Source organism: Trachypithecus francoisi, unplaced genomic scaffold (genome assembly GCF_009764315.1).
Source record: "Trachypithecus francoisi isolate TF-2019V2 unplaced genomic scaffold, Tfra_2.0 Lachesis_group15, whole genome shotgun sequence".
Taxonomy (NCBI): domain Eukaryota; kingdom Metazoa; phylum Chordata; class Mammalia; order Primates; family Cercopithecidae; genus Trachypithecus; species Trachypithecus francoisi.
Window position 1 is genome coordinate 54,405,400 of NW_022681460.1, and position 17,071 is coordinate 54,422,470.

A 17,071-nucleotide genomic window follows, 5' to 3' on the forward strand; every position below is an offset into this window, starting at 1 on the left:
TAATGATGTGATGGCTGGAGCTCTGACTGCCATGTTGGATGTGAGCACAAGGGCCACACCCTTGAGATAGCATAGTATGAGCTGGAAGGAGCCTGGATCACTGATGACCATTGGAGACCTCACAACAGCCCTAAACTGCCTATATCGAGGCTTCTTTTATGTGAGTGAAATACATGCCCACCTTGTTTAAACAGATATTTAGGGGGTTTCTGTTACCTGCAATGGGGCCTAAACCTGACAGTTTCCTCTGATCCAATAAGCTGTGACCAGAGAGGTAGGGCCTGAGGGACACTGCCCACAGGTCTGAGTAGATTTCCCAGGAAAGGAGTCCTGGGCAGAGCAGGAAGACCCCGTGGAGTTTCAATCACAATGGTTGAGTTCCATTGCCAGACGACTTGGATCTGCAAGGAAGAGAAATACTGGGATACATGAAAAATTGGGTCCTGGACTCCTACCATAGAACACACACCAGGATAAAAAAATTATAATTCAAGGGGAACAGTCTCTGGGAGATGGAATTGTGGGAATCATGGCTGCAGGCCAGGTTGACAAGTGCTCTGAGTAGATGGAAGTCAATTGTTCTGCTAATAATTGAAGAAACATTGGTTATATTTATAAGAGATCTGGTTAACGCATTCCCTTTGGCTACTTAGGGCTGTGATTTATAGGCAGCAAAGTCACTTAGGATAATAAAACCCCCAGGCCTGGTGGAAAACTGCTGAGATTTTTCAAGAAGAAAGGGACCACTTAAATATCTCAATTGGCTTTTCTTGAGTGAATGATATCCTGAGGAAGCAGGTTTCAAATGTGCCTCCATCATTCACACCCTTAAGAAGAAAAATGAGAGAAATAAAAAAATGCTGCATTTATTTCAAATATTTGACAAGTTATGTAAGTCCTGGAACAGGTTTCTAAGAACTACAACTCCCAGTGGACACATGTTCCACCATCCTTTTCTTCCTTTTTTCCAAAAGCTTTTAATTGATTGAGAAAAACTGGTTCAAATATCAGTTGATTTGAATGCATTATTCAATAAAAAGAAGAATATATGTCATTTTTAAAAATAGCCTTTCTTCTATACAACTGTGTCCAACTGGGCTATGGCCTTTCTGTTTAACATTTTTTCTTCCTAAGCAAATAAAATCCCAAAAGTTAAAAAAAAAAAAAAATCCTAAAAGTTTGTGCATAACCTTTGCCTGCAGAAGAAACACATGGTGGCACTGACAAGGCTCAAAGCAGCCTCTTTCCTCTGGGTCACAGACACAGCAGGCAGACACTCAGTCACAAAGGCCAGACACTTGAAAGCAGAGATTTAAGAAGGAAATCAGTTGTTCTTCATGTTCAGAAAAAAATAAAAGATGTTCTGAAACAGAAAACAAGAAAGAAAAAATAAAGCAGTCTATTCTCAGGCAGTAGCACCGATTACCCAGGAAGACCTCAACTTATATAAACATTGAAATCTTTGAAGTAAATGAAGATCAGCTGTGATGGTTAATTTTATGTGTCAAATGGACTGAGCTAAGGGTGTCCAGCTGGCTGGCAACACATTCTTTCTGGGTGTATATATGAGGATATCTTTGGAAGAGATAAGCATTTGAATCAGTAAGTTAAGATTGTGTTCACCAATGTAAGTGGACACCATCCAATCTGTTGAGGGCTTGAATAGAAGAAAAAGGTGAGGAAGGACAAATTTGCTCTCTGCTTGAGCTAGGACATCCGTCTTCTTCTGTCCCTGGATTTCAGCACTGTGGCCTTCAGACTTACTCCACTGGCTCCTCTGGGTCTCAGGCATTCAGGCTTGGACTAGAACTACACCAGCGCTCCTGGGCCTTCAGCGGGCAGACAGCACATCACGGGATTTCTCAGCCTCCAGAATTGTGTGAGCCAACCCTCATAAGAAATTTCTTTCTATGTATCTACATATGTCCTACTGGTTCTCTTTCTCTGGAGAACCCTGACTAATACACCAGTCAAATGAGAAAGACAAAGCCTGTTTCTTTAGATTTTACTATAGCAAGGGAGTCAGCCCATCACACTTACACACTTACATTTGGCAGAGATCCAAAGGTAGGCAGAGGGGTGAGAAAGCTTCACAACAGAAAAAAGAGAAGACTTCATATATGTCCTGATAGGCATGGGGACACTGCAGGCGAGTTAACTAGAAACAGAACATCCTATGTGGTTGGTCCTAAGTTAGAAGTGGGGGCAAATATTTTTTTTTTTCTCTGATTTGTTCTAAATTAGAGGTGGGGGCAAAAATTAGGGATGCTGTCAGTTATTAATCAAGTCCTGGCCATTTTGTGTGAATTGTTACAGAAGTTATTGTTTATCTTTCTGGATTATTTCTAGAGATAGCAATCTGGCTTCCTGCAAGTCCGATATACTCACATAGGAGGCTGGCTTCCTGTGTTGTTTATTGTAGATAAGGGAATTGGTTTCCTGGGCAGGTTGCTGCAGCTTGTGGGCCAGAGTTCTATTTTTATATGTGGTCTAGCCATTGTCCATTTGTACACTCAGTCTCTTGTCTTTCAGATAAAGACAGATAGCTGTCTTGGAGCAGCTGACCGATAGCCAGCAAGGTGGTTCCAGTATTTCTAAAGAGCTACTTTGGGAGACAGCTAATTCTTCTAGGCCAGCTTGCCCAGAAGTGCCTAAGGACACACTTGCCTGAGTGAGCACATCCCTCTGAGCTCCCTGCACCAAGATAGTGAGGAAGGAAGGGAAGGATGATGGTGATGCTAGCAGCGGGGGCCTAGAAGGAGAGGAGGGAAGGAGTGCTCAGTGGTTCTCAGCCCTGGCTCTCAGAACTTCGTGGAGAGCTTTAAGTAAACACTGATGCAGCAGCTCCGCCTCACCCACCAAAGATTTTAATTTCATAAAGCACTGCTGGGCGTCAACATTGTTTAAAAACTTCCCAGGTGATTCTAAGGTGCAGCCCAGGTTGGCAGCTACTGACCGAAATGAATAATATTTCAGAGACACTGCGAACAAATATTTAGCAATTAGTGAAAATCAAATCAGGGCATGCAGCCACGACCACTTTCTCAAGAAGCCTCCAATCTTGCACTCTTGTAGTGTTGCACTTTAGAAATATAAAATGCAGAGTGAAGCTGAACTAGAGTAGCAAATAGGCAAAGGTCATAGAAGGTGAGCCACCACACACAATGAAAATGCCACAGGATCTAAACCACAGGCGTAGTGAACAAAGAAGTACACTTAAAGCTGCCTCGAAATGACTGAAATCCTACCTATTCTGAACTGTGGCCTTCATTTTTATTTTTAACTACTAAAAAATTATTTCCTTCTTTAAAAAATGCCATTTTATCATAACCTTTTATTTTTCACAGATTACGTATGATACATATGTGTGTTTCCAGTCTGTCTAAACTTATACATTTCTCAAACACTTAGAATTCAGAAGAGTTGCACTTGGGGTATATAAACTCCAAAACCTCAAAAGAAGCACACACACTATCTATACTTGGTATCCATCTTTTATTTCTAGTCATTTCTAAATTTTTGAATGTGCCAATGTATCTGAATCTGATACAACACCACCCCCTGGTGGAAGTCTATAGAAAAGAGCCCACACTTGATTTTACTTGAGAATGTTAATACTGCAAGGAATGATTATGATTGCATAGAACACTGGTGGGCTCTTCTCTCACTGTCTACCAGCAGAATGTTCTCTGCAAACAAAATCATATGCAAGTTCTGAATGAACACAACAGTAAAGCTGTAGCTGTGCTGAGAGCTTTCTCTTTCCCACACTTTCTTCATTGGCAACCCTACATCTCACTCAGGATGTCCAAAATAGAACTTACTGTATCATTTAACAGAAGTCATCTTCCCCAAAAATTAAAATTAAAGCTATTTCTCCTCAAGCCTTTTTTTTTTGAGACGGAGTCTTGCTCTGTCACCCAGGCTGGAGTGTAATGGTGTGTTTCAGTTCACTGAGACCTCCATCTCCCGGGTTCAAGCAATTCTCCTACCTCAGCCTCCTGAGTAGCTGGGATTACAGGCACCCGCCATCATGCACAGCTAATTTTTGTATTTTTGTAGAGATGAGCTTTCACCATGCTGGCCAAGCTGGTCTTGAACTCCTGAACTCAGGTGATCCACCCACCTCGGCCTCCCAAAGTACTGGGATTGGAGGCGTGAGCCACCGTGCCCAGCCTCCTCAAGCCTCTTTACCTCAATACCAGCACGTCCTTTTCCATCCACCCAAGCTCTCGAGAGGATTCACATTACACATGCACACATTAAAGGCTCTGAGTAGGCCTGAGTCAAAAAACAGGTTCAATTCATTTAGCTCAACAATTGCAACTCATTTTATTGTGAGACACATTCCCCTCCTCCCCAAAACTTCTTAACAAACTGCAGAATACTCTGATTATATTTCATTCAGAATGATTGTTTCACCTTAATTAGCAAATTAGTTCTTTGGCTGCACATGCTGTTCATCTTCAAAAATGCTTAAGCCAACCATACCGCAAACCAGCTCTCAACCATTTACAGTAATGGAATGTACAATCCCTAGGTGTTTGACCCCAGGCAGCTAGTGAATTGATATGACATCCACAGGCAGCTTCATCTCTGTCTCCTACCATCATTACCAGCTGAGGGGAGGAAAAGGTTGCCGCCAGTAATAGGAACAAGCATGATTTGTCTTCAATTAAACGTAATAATCCTGCATTGCGTGAGCACCATGTAATTTTATTTAGAGGAATTATGTTGCTGACTTGGCTATAACCTAAGAAGATCATGGGCAGCTCTACAATTGACAGTGATTTAAGTGTTTTCCATACATTATCTCTTCCTGTGGATTTACAAGCCAAACGATATCAAAATCTCTATAGCTTCCAACATTCATATAAATCTGCATAGGTCCTTGGACATCAGTTCTAAAGAAATTTTACTCTATAAGAAGTATTTTTTAACAAAAAATAGAGCTTTATGCCCTATGTCATCAATGGTAGACTTCCTAAGTAAGCCTACATGTTGCATCATTTCTTTTGTTGTTGTTGGTTTTTTTAGAGGTGGGGTCTGGCTATATTATCCAGATTGCACTTAAACTCCTGGGCTCAAGTGATCCTCCTGCCTCAGCCTCTCAAGTAGCTGGGACTATAGGCATGCCACTGTGCTCGGCTTACATGTTATACCACTTCTAATGTTGAAAACAAAGAAATGTCTAATTAAACTTACATGCAGTGGAAAAGTCATTTGAACCTATTCTGTGCTTTGATCAACAGTCTCTCAGTCTATTTGCTGTCATTTTATGTCATCTACAGCTTTGACTTGGGAATGGGGGTCCTGAGGGCATGGACACACTCGCTCACCAGCCTGGCAGCCTCCAGAGCAGTGCCCCAGTGCACCGAGATGCCCCCACTCCCATGGCCATAGTGGTGGACTACAGGCAGCCTCCGGCCATCTCGGGCAAGGAGCTCTGTCTGCAGTCGCACGCCTGGCCTGTAGGGCCTCAAGCCCACCTTCTCCCTGATGTTGCAGGCTCTGTGGAGGGAGGGCTCCAGAGCACAGCATCGGGAAAGAATTTCTCTGCTATTTTCTGCATCTGGGGACAAATTCCAGTCCCCTTTTTGCCTAGTTCCACCTAGGGTTACATGGGACGTACCAGGATAAATATACGTCAGCCCACTGCCATCTCGGATAAAATGCTCCACCCAGGGAGCCTGAACTTGGAGCACTTGGCCCCTTACAGGGAAAATCTTCGAGTCTCCTGCAAGCTGTCTGCTTCCAAGGCCTGAACAGTTGACCACGATGTCGAAGGACGGATAAAGTTCCCACAGGTCGTCTATTCGCCGAGTGAGCGTCCAGCCTCCACTTCCTTTTATCCTATGGAAGAGAGGTCATGAAGTGAACCTTTGTTAGCATTCTGATCAACTACTTCCAGGAAGTAAACAAAAGGAACCCAGGAACAAAAATTAGGCGATCATCTCATGAACAAATACCCCAGGAGCTTCCAGGGCCCAATCAGGCCAAATTCTAGCCATCAACTGCTTCACGTCCTAGAAACTGGGGATTTCTAAAGTTGAATCTAAATGGAAACCACTTGAAAGTTCAAAACAAAGGTAATTATATGCTTTGCCCTTTAAAAATTTTGTAGAATTCCTATATTGTTATAGATGCTGAATAAATGCCAAGTTGATTTGGCATTTTAAATGTCCAAGCATTTCTTATTTCTACTACTTATTTAACACTAAATTTGCTACATTTTATCTCATATTGTTAACTCTTGCATGCTCCTTTGTATTAGTCTGGTCTTCCTAACTAAAAGGTACAGGGGTCATATCCCCACCAGCTTTTCGTCTACAAGTGTGTTAGCACGAGAAGAACACAAAATATTTGTAGCTGATGAGCTAAATGGCATCTGTGATTGGTAATTGGTATGTTTTTTGGACCAACTATATCAATCATGAAAAGAAATGGCTTATCCAGTACCTGCAGTCTTTATTTAAATTGAAGTAAAATACATATAACATAAAATTTACAATTTTGATGATTTTTAAGTGTAAAGTTCAGTAGTATTAAGCACATTCACCTTGTTGTGCAACCGTCATCACCATCCATATGAGCTCTCCATCTCCAGAACATTTTTATTTTTTTTGAGATGAGGTCTCACTCTGTCACTCAGGCTGGAGTGCAGTGGCATGATCTCAGCTCACTGCAGCCTTGAATTCCTGGGCTTAAGTGATCCTCACACCTCAGCCTCCTGAGTAGCTGAGACCACAGGCATGTGCCACCATGCCCAGCTAATTTTTTGTATTTTTGATAGAGACAGGTTTTCGCCATGTTGCCCAGGCTGGTCTGCAACTCATGAGCTCAGTCAATCCACCCGCCTCTGCCTCCCAAAGTGCTGGGATTATAGGCATGAGCCACCACACCCAGCCTCCAGAACTTTTTTAATCTCACAAAACGGAAAGTCTACCCAATAAACAATAACCTTCAGGACCTGTAATCTTATTCACAGATCACTTGTAGAATAGAGAAAGAGACTATCAGCAGCTCTGTTCAATAGATGCAGACCGAATGCTGGCATGCAGGGCGCTGCTAAGAGGGACCAGAAGGGTGTGAGTGACAGTGCCCTTCCTCAAGGGCTGACAGAGGAACTGGCAGACAGAAGTGTAAATGCTTGGCAGAATTGACTAAGTTTTAAAGGAGAAGTGGTGTGAAATCAGAAAGCCTGGCTTTATGTCCCAGCTCTGCCTCACATTAGCTTTGAGCTCTTGGCCAACTCACCTCACTTCTCCAAATCTCAGTTTCCTCATCTGCATCGTGGGGAGGATACCTCCCTTGCCTGTCTCACAGGATGGTTGTGAGGTTCCAATAAAATAATGGCCACTACTTTGAACAGTCATCAATCACAAAACATTTTAGAAGACTGTTATCAATAAATCACGAATTCCTCAAGGGGAGAGATTGTATCTTATGCTTCTTACCATCCCTATGACCCAGCTAAGTGCCCCATACCTAGTGGACTGGAAGTAAGTGTTAGCCAATACTAAAGACGATATGAAATCCTGATTTGGACCTGTGATGGTTAATTTATGTGTCAACTTGATTGGGCTATGGGTTCTCAGATATTTGGTCAAACATACTCTGTGTGTTTCTGCGGAAAGTGTTTTTGAATGAGAAAAACATTTAAATCAGTAGGCAGAGTAAAGCTAATTGCCTTCTTTAATGTGGGTAGGCCTCATCTTATCAGTTGAAAGCCTGAATAAAACAAAAAAGTTGACCCTTTTCCAAGGAAGAAAGAATTCCTTCTGCTGAACTGCCTTCCAACTGGGACGTTGGCTTTTTCCTCTTTTTGGACTGGAACTAAAACATTGGCTCTTCCTGGATTTCAAGCCTGCTGGCCTTTGGACTGGAGCTACACCATCGGCTCTCCTGGGTCTCCTGTTTGCCTGCCAACTCACCACGCCGATCTTACACATCCTATTGGTTCTTTTTGTCTGGAGAAAAATACAGGGTGGCACAACTTTGGCATCTTCTTTCTCTGAGTGCTGCCATCCAAGCCGTTTCAGGGAGAAACTGGGAAGGGCTGACCTCGAAAATGGAGGCAGAGTGCTTGTATCCTGCCTGCCCCTAAGAGAGCAGAAGTGATCATCACAGCAGTTCTGAGCACTATCTACTTTCAAGGCCAGATAAACAGGTTTAATGTGAAGGAAAATAATAAGAAAAGTCAGAAACTTCTGCAGTGGCTATGGTGGTCAATGATGGCATGGGTTTGACAACTAATTTTAACTTAGCAAGGAGGGTCTCTTTGAAGTGATTCTAACTTTCCACCCCACTTCCCGGTTGGAAAGTTTAATTTAAACTTGTATTAAGATCAGCAGAAAACTGGCCTTCTGATGCTGAATTGCATTTCTAGAAAATGCCTCACGTTCGTGGCGGTACATGCCTGTAATTCCAGCCACTCAGGAGGCTGAGATGGGAAGATCCCTTGAACCTAGGAGGTGGAGGTTCAAGCCGAGATCGTGCCACTGTGCTCAAGCCTGGGAGACAGAGCAAGACGCCATCTCGAAAAGAAGAGAAGAGAAAAGAAAAGAAAAGAAAAGAAAAGAAAAGAAGAAAAGAAAAGAAGGAAGGAAGGAAAGAAAGAAAGAAAGAAAAGAAAAGAAGAAAGAAAGAAAGAAAGAAAGAAAGAAGAAAGAAAAGAAGAAAGAGAAAGGAAGGAAGGAAGGAAAGAAGGAAGGAAAGAAGGAAGGAAGGAAGAGAAAATGCCTCACGTTGATGAGTGCAGAAGAGACCAACATTGCTACTCAGTGGCATCTTAGACCCTGACCCCAATAGCTCAGCGTCATATTCCATCAAGTACCAGCCATAGGCTGTCGTCTCAGCATCTTTGCAGTTCTCTTCATCTGACTGAAGGCCAAGCTGCTGGGCAGAGCTCCATCTGCTCGGTCTCTTCACACTCCCTCCCTCTGCAGAGACCTCTGAAGTATCTCCACTGAGCAGTTTCAAGAACAGTTTGAACCCTCTGGATTAGACTCATTGATTATTCAGCAAATATTTGTTGAGGGTTTGTACTCTGCCCAGCACCCTTAGGAGGCAAGAAGAACTCAGAGGCTCCGCTTGCTCTGAGATCACATGAACCTGCAACGCCCTTCCTATTAAATGCAAGCTGCATTGCCAGCATCAGTGCTTCAAACAACAGAACCTAAATTTGGTTGCTTTTTATTCTAAAAATCCAAGGAAGGGAGTATGTTGTTTACCTGAGATGAGGAAACCAAAGAAAAGAATCGGGCAAGCATCTACACTTTGGGGCCACAGAGAACCAATAAAGCCAATGGATTACTTTTTGGTGTAACTAAAAGGAGTTAAAGAGAGAGAATGAAGCTGGAGCTACTGTTGTGTTTGTTTGTTTTATAAGTAAAACTGTTCATAGATAAAAAGTATTTAATGTAGCAAATTTTATGGAGACAGGTTGTTCTTTTTTTGGCTCTCTCGGTAAGAATAACCAATTTAGAAACTTAAATTATGTTCTTAAACATATAGTAATATGCAGGGGCCATTGAAAATAATATGCTGAGAATAGATAGGGCTCAAGGACAGTGTCTCTAGCTAGTTGCACTTTCAATGAACTCCAGTAGTCAAGAATACTATCTCTAGTTGAACTTTTAATGAACTCTAGTAGGCGCCAAGAAGGCAGACAAAATAAGAAAGAACTAAGAAACAAAGAACTAAGCAGTAGGTTATATCTGGGTGCAAAAAGTTTGTTTTGTATTATGTCATTTTTGCTGACGTGGGATTTATGGGGTATAAATAAAGTGAGGCGGAGGCTTTAGGCGCGGCCGCCATGTTCTCTGTTTGTCTTTGTCTTTTGTGTCTGTGTCTGTTCATTCTCCACTACCCCCGGCACGGGCCCCAACAGTAATAGATAAATGTTTTTAAAGGTAAAATACTCTGTAAAGGTTGTTTTTCACCTAAACATTGGCATAGAAAGAAGAGTAAATTGGAGTTTTGTAGTAATACTGAGCAACACGTTTCAGTGTGTTTATAATCTTTCAAAAGGTGAACACAAAGAAAACACCTTTAAAAAGTACTTAGGAGGCCTCTCCCCTTTACCATTCACATGACCTTGGCCAAATTATTCCACTTCTCTAAGCTTTCATCCTGTATCCGTAATATGGGGGTAAGAATACTGACTCCCTAGGCTCGTTGTGAAAATGAAATGAGACAACGTCTGGAAAAAGCATAACACTGTGCCTAACACACTATAGCTGCTCAATAAAGACCTTTTATTTTTTAAAAAGTGCTTAGGGGTTTTTCATGCTACTGTAAAACGCAAGACCCAGTGCATCATCTATGAGTATTCGTACCCTCCATACCTGTATATCACTTATGTTTCATTAAGGATGATATTTCAATTTTGAAAAGTTTTAACTGATCATTATTTGAACATTATTTTGATTTTGTGGGTTTTTTTGATTCTTACATTGTAGATTCCATGTGTTAATATTTGAACATTATGTTCTGTGCTCTAGATATCCTAATTAATTAAAACTCAGAATTATTTTTCGTAATTTGGGGGAATAAGAGAATCTGCCAGCCTTGGGATTTCAGCAAATTTTTAAAACTCACTGAAATTGTTTCCTAGAGATAAGAGTGCCTAGCTTACAGCATTTCTATGATGATTATGCAAGAATTCAATAAGTGTAAATGTCTTTTCTTTTCCATTTCAAAGGTTCCCTGCTGGTCAAGCTACTGATAAAAGTCCAACCTGTGCCTGGTGACTTCTTAAGCTATCCTAGTGGCTAGGCCTTGTCAGGTTTCCTGTGCTGCATTGCTCGTAGGCCTTGGATCCCAGAGGAAAACTCATTAAATGTGCCTGGAGACTGGTCACCTTTATGCTGTTGTAATGCAACCACATAGCGATGCCCGGTCATTATTATATACCCCATGGGCAATGCATAAGATGGCACCAATGCATAGGAGGAAACTGTACCCAGAAGTCAGATGTTAAATTAGGTGACTAAGTGCCTACCAGGCTGCTTTTATGACCATATGAGGTAGTTATTCTGCAAGTTTGGGGGACATGGTTGGAGGTACAAGAAGCATGGTGACTTTCCTCTTAAGGCTTCTTGCAACTGAGCAAGACCTCATCCTAGAGAGAGAGAATACCATTGTCCCAACCGCCCATGAGGAAATGGGGTTGGGGGCACTTAAGAAGCAGGACTCACGAAATAGCCCCAGCCCAACATCCTCTGGTCATCACCCTAAAACATAAGAGTGTCCATTTCCCCAAGCTTAAGTTTGCCCTCTGCTGGACTGCATCGGCCTGATCCACAGACATGGAGGATGGTCATCCTCAGCGCCTTTCCTTCACCTCACTGGGAGTTTCAGCAAGGAGGTAAATTGAGTTGGCTGTGCCCCTGAGGAAAACAAGGGTCCACTAAGCAAATCTTAAATGCACATGTACACACACACACACACACACACATACACATACACTCGACCTCCCAGGAGCAAAGAGTCCCCTCATCCCCTCTGTGCTCTTGGAATCAGAGGCAATTCCCATACTCCACTGAAGCTGAAGCCATGGCAAGAAAGGAATCTCAGGTAGCACTAAACAGGGAGGCAGGGGCTGTGATGTGGAGAGCCCGTGACAGGGGAAAGGACAAGCTCCTGGTGAGCTCCAGGGCAGACATAGCTGTCTAATAGGGCTAATGATGGTGCCAAGGAAGCCAGATTCTTTCATAGGCATTACTGTGAGTCAGGCCGAGCAGGAGAACACAAGATACAGGAGAAGAAAAAGATGGGCGCTAGAGGACTCTCCCAGAGAAAGTTACAGAGAGGCCTAATCAGAGGAGGGGCAGGGAAAGTACCAGGCAACCAGCTCAGTGGCCAGTGCTGAGGTCAGCATGGGGCCTCCCTGGGGACACAGGATAAGGCATGGCCTCTTGGAAAGAGATAAGTGTGTCCATGTTACCATGGCCCAGCACAGAAATGGGCCACCCAGTTTTCTGAATGTCATCAAAGGCAGGACAATCCTGGTCCCTCCGGGAGGATTGATTTAGATGGGCTGCCTGGAGGAAGACTTAATGCCTGGCTGATTCATTTCCTGGAAGGAGCCAGTAATAAAGCAGTAGAATTTAACTCTACTGGCAGAATATGATATAAAATATGACCTGCATGGGTGACTCAAACTCTGTGGGGTTTTTGTTTGTGTTTGTTCTGTATATTATTGGGCATTATTGTTTTATTTTTTGTTGGAGAAGGAGATGATCTCTTCTATCTTTTGAAAAACAATAACGATCTAATTTATAGTACAAAAACATTTTTTGCGGAAGTTTGTATTATTTCAGAAGAATCGTGCTTAGGTTGAAGCCATTGCTGTGTGGCTTGCTGAGCAAATGCTTATTTTTGAGTGAGAACACTGAAGGCTGAACACTCACATTGTGTGGAAGAGGCGTAGGTGGCCACAAAATAGACCCTAAGTGTGAGGAACAAGCAGAGATTGTGTGGCGTCCCATCTGGGTCGCCTGGCAGGAGGTGAGTGGGCAGCAGCCCAGAGCGAGGCCCAGGTGTTGCTCCCTCACCGGGACGTGGCCCCGCTGCCCACTCTGCCTGAAGTGCTCGCCCTGAAAGGCCCGTCTTGGGCTGAGAGGAGTCCGGAGCTGCAAAGCCTCCTGCGGGAGGAAAGGGGACGTGCGTTCTTCCACCAGCCTGGTAGGACGCAGGCTCCAGGCAGCAGGGAGCTAATCTGCATGGGCAGGGGCCATCGGGAGCTGTCTGTGGAGGCCCCACACCGGGGTCAGGAGGGAGCCAGGTCTCAGGGGTACAAGAGGCTGAGGAGCAGAGGCGCTGAAGTCTTCCTTCGCAGCACACCCCGTGCCTTCTGTCTGAGGCACTCACGTCTCTGCCGCCTTCCTGGCGGGCCCCCATATCAAACAAACGGACTGAAGAAGGTCTCCTCAGGACTCTGGGGGACAAGGGCAGCCCTCGGGCCTCTCCTCCCCGCTGCCCATAACCGACCCACAGTCCGGAGGCGGCGTATTCCCAGGCACTGCCGCCTCCCCCGGTCTCAGGCCGATGGCGTTGCGGTCCCCGCGGCCTGAAGCCCCCTGGCGGGGGAGCATTTTAAGTGGCGGGAAATGCTGACCGCAAGCCCGCAGCTGAGGACGGGGTGGCAGGGTTGACCTAAGCCTTCCTCCCGCCGTCAGGGGTCAGGCCTGAAAACACAGCGATGATGGAACTACAGGGCATGTCTTCCAGCTTTGGAAGCAGGAAGAAATCATTCAGATAATATTTGGTTGGGTGTGGAAATGACGCGGGCTGCCGGGAGCTAAAACACTCTCTCTCGGAGTAGTGGGAGCCGGGAGGTGCGCAGGAGCGGGCCGGGGCGGGGACTGGCGCCCACTCACGGTCCCACGTGGGGAGCCCCAGCCCCTGCAGAGGAAGACCTGCCCACGACGCAGGGCGGCACCAGGCCAACTGGGAGACTTATGAGGACTCCTCAGAGGAGATGACTGTGTGCTGAGGGGGAGGCTGGCCTCCCTGCATCGGCCTCCTCCCACAGTGACACCTCTTCAAGTGCCCTGGGCCTTCATGCCCCCTCCCTGCCCCATCAGAACTCTCCTCATCTCCCCAGGGCCTTATCAAAAATTTGCCCCTTAAAGCGAAATGAAAGCAATGAGCCCTCTCTCCCAGGAGGAATTAAGCATTTGCATTTCACTTCTAGACTTTAGAGCCAATGCTTCAGTGAAAGTTTGGGTGAAGAAAGTTTGTGAAGAAAGGCTTCACACCCCCTTCCCTGATTACTCATAAGCTCAAGGCTATCACTAGGACTCAAAACTTACTCTGGCTCATCTGAGCCGCACCTTCTTTCAGCTGGTCAACCAGAGGACCCCGCTCTGGCCCTTCTCCAGCCATGCCCTTCTTCTTGAGTGTGTGGGACTCGGGCATGCACCCAGCCAGAGTCCTATCCCTTCCCTTCTAGCCCGTCTTCTGGGGACCCAGGATCCCCATATTCCCTGCCCTTTTCCAGGGCCTGCACTGTCTTCCTCCCAGGGGCAGACTGTGCCACTGTGTGCACCCCAGAGCCCAAGGAGTGGCCAAGGACAACTGTCTTCAGGGAAGATATGAAAAGAGCGTGGGTGCTTCCTGGCATGCCTCTGGGCCCCCTTGCTGCCATGTGAAGATGCAGCACTCTTAGGAATCTAGAAATTCTAAATGTCAACTTGGCCTTCCTGGTGGTTGTGGTAGAGGTGGGTCTGATGCTGAGTGTGTTCTTTAGCTACACCTCAAATCAGGATTTACATTGCAACAGAGTGAAAATTTCAGGGGACAGAGGAAAAGAGAATGGAAAAAGAGAAAAGATGATTTCTTTCTGCACTGAATTCATAAATTTAAATTGTGGCATTGCATTAGGTTTGTGTTAAGGGAAAGATGGTGGAAAATATTCATGAAAAGAAAACGTTTTTCTTCTCAAAATTTGGGGTGTGTGGAATTTTGTTGTGCCCCAAAGTAAAAAAGTGCTTTAAAAAAAAGCAAATCAAGTGAACATATCATAAAGACACAAGAGCAGTTGGAAGGGGCTCCTATTCAGCTAATCTTGGACAATTTGAACATCAAAATAATTAGAGGGAGTAAGTTATAAATCACTGAATAAAATAGGTATCCATGAGTTCATGCTGATATAAATAAATATAGGAAAAGGAAAACTTCTTTACAGTAGAAAGCAAACTATGTAGATGGAGTTATGAAATGATCACTTGGCAAACACCACAGTAATAAATAGTTCAGGCAAGAATCATCAATGGATACTAAAACTCGTAGGTGAAAGTACTACTTTCATAGGAACTCGTTTCATGGGAATAGGATATTTACATAGTCTCAGGTATATCACAACAAAATATTTAGTAATTACAAAGAGAAAAAGTAGTAACCTCACAGTAGAGATACCTGACATTCTGGGTGATGAAAGTTAGCAGCCCCAATAAGGGGATAAACTGATATCGTCTGCCTCCTGCTATGATGCAATAAGGATTCAACATTACTTCTATGCATTCCCTTCCCTGATTACCCATAAGCTCCCAAAATGCAGGACCTCAATCCCATCCCCAGGAAACATCACACAAACCCCAACTGAGGGACATCCTATTATACAAAACAACTGATCTGTACTATTCACACTTGTAAATGTAATAAAAGACAAAGACAAACTAGAGACTAAAGAGACATGACAACTGAAGACAATGTGTGACTGCAATGAGATCATGGACTGGAAAAAATTATGGGTTGTGTGTATTTATATTCATATGTGGACATTATTTGGACAATTAGCAGAATATGAATAAGGTCCATAGATTTTAGTGTTGTGTCAATATAATGATATTGATTTTATTATACTACTGTGTTTATGTAAGAGGACACCCTTGTTCTGAGAACAAGTATTTAAATATTTAAACCTGGGGCCAGGTGTGGTAATTCATGCCGGTAATCCCAGCACTTTGGAAGGCCGAGACGGGTGGATCACCTGAGGTCAGGAGTTTGAGACCAGCCTGGCCAACATGGTGAAACCCCGTCTCCACTAAAAATACAAAAATTAGCCGGGTGTGGTGGCGGGCACCTGTAATCCCAGCTACTTGAGAGCTGAAACAGGAGAATCGCTTGAACCCGGGAGGTGGAGGTTGTAGTGAGCTGAGATCACACCATTGCACTCCAGCCTGAGCCACAAGAGGAAAACTGCAACTTACTTTCAAATGGTTCTGAAAGAAAATATGTATAAGGAGTAAAAAGAAAGCAAAAATAGCCGGGCGCGGTGGCTCAAGCCTGTAATCCCAGCACTTTGGGAGGCCGAGACGGGCGGATCACGAGGTCAGGAGATCGAGCCCATCCTGGCTAACACGGTGAAACCCCGTCTCTACTAAAAAATACAAAAAAATTAGCCGGGCGAGGTGGCGGACACCTGTAGTCCCAGCTACTGGGGAGGCTGAGGCAGGAGAATGGCGTGAACCCGGGAGGCGGAGCTTGCAGTGAGCTGAGATCCGGCCACTGCACTCCAGCCTGGGCGACAGAGCGAGACTACATCTCAAAAAAAAAAAAAAAAAAAAAGAAAGCAAAAATAATGAAGCAAAATGTTAGGAATCTGTATGAAGAGTTTATTAGAGTTTCTCTACCTCCCTTAGCTCTCTCTCAATTACCATCCCTGACACATACGCCTGGCCGTCCCCACCCAGGAAAGCCCTTAATCAGCCCTAGACCATGTCTCTGAGGGAGAACAACACTCTTAGGTTCTCACTCATCTGCCTCTTTCTGATCTGCTGGAGACCACAGGGCTCCAGCCAAGTTTTCTAGAAACCTTACTGATCATTAAGACAAAAATCCAAGATGAGAAAGCCACACAATGGACTTGGGGGTAATAATGAAACTTCAACACCCAAACCACTAGTAATACCAAAAAAAGTTAAACTCCTTAATGACACCTCACCTTTTATACACAATATTTTGTACATGTTCTTCCATTTTGAGCTTTTCTTTGGGTCATAATCTAAAAAATTATGCATTGCATTTAAAGTTAACTCTACTATTTTTTGCCATGCCTAATAATTTCCACTTACCTAAATTTTATTTTATTTTATTGCCTTTTTCCACATGTTCTAACTTTTTGTGTTTTATTTTATTTTATTTTATTCTGGATTTTGTTAAGATAAGTTATATGATGCCTCAATTCCTTGTCACTAGCATCAATGCTTCCAATTTTATATTTCTAGTCATTTTTATAAGGGGGAAAATTCAACACTACACACTATTGCCACTCAGGAAAGATGGAGATCCTGCTAAAATTTGCTTGTTGGCCAGTGGGCAACTCCATCATGTGATAGCTCAAAATATATGTTTATCAGCTGATGTAGACAAGTCCAAACTTGGCAATTAAACAGCAGTTTATGGGCCAGTGAACAAGGCACAAAAGGGCATGGGTTTTATGAAACTAGGACTTACAGAAGCAAAATGTCCCATATAAATTGCTAAGAGGTAAAAGTGAGAAGAGCACTTGAAAAGCTACAAAACTAGATCGTGATGCCACTGACATGTGCCTAGCAGGTCT

General features: G+C 43.9%; 1 protein-coding gene across 4 annotated transcripts in view; it reads right to left on the reverse strand.

The window, feature by feature from the left end:
- Window positions 1-495: 495 nt before the first annotated feature.
- Window positions 496-17,071, reverse strand: part of DDO (D-aspartate oxidase) — a 28,928-nt gene continuing 12,352 nt past the window's right edge. For 2 of the 4 annotated variants that reach the window (XM_033234882.1, XM_033234881.1), the window contains 2 exons: window positions 5,718-5,853; window positions 496-1,363 (listed from right to left, as the gene is read on the reverse strand). In XM_033234882.1, coding sequence (XP_033090773.1) covers window positions 1,325-1,363; window positions 5,718-5,853 — 175 coding nt within the window. In that variant the 3' untranslated portion in view covers window positions 496-1,324. Of the gene's footprint in view, window positions 1,364-4,307; window positions 5,854-17,071 lie in introns of those variants that run through there. The other 2 variants (XM_033234880.1, XM_033234879.1) reach the window with 1 other exon arrangement.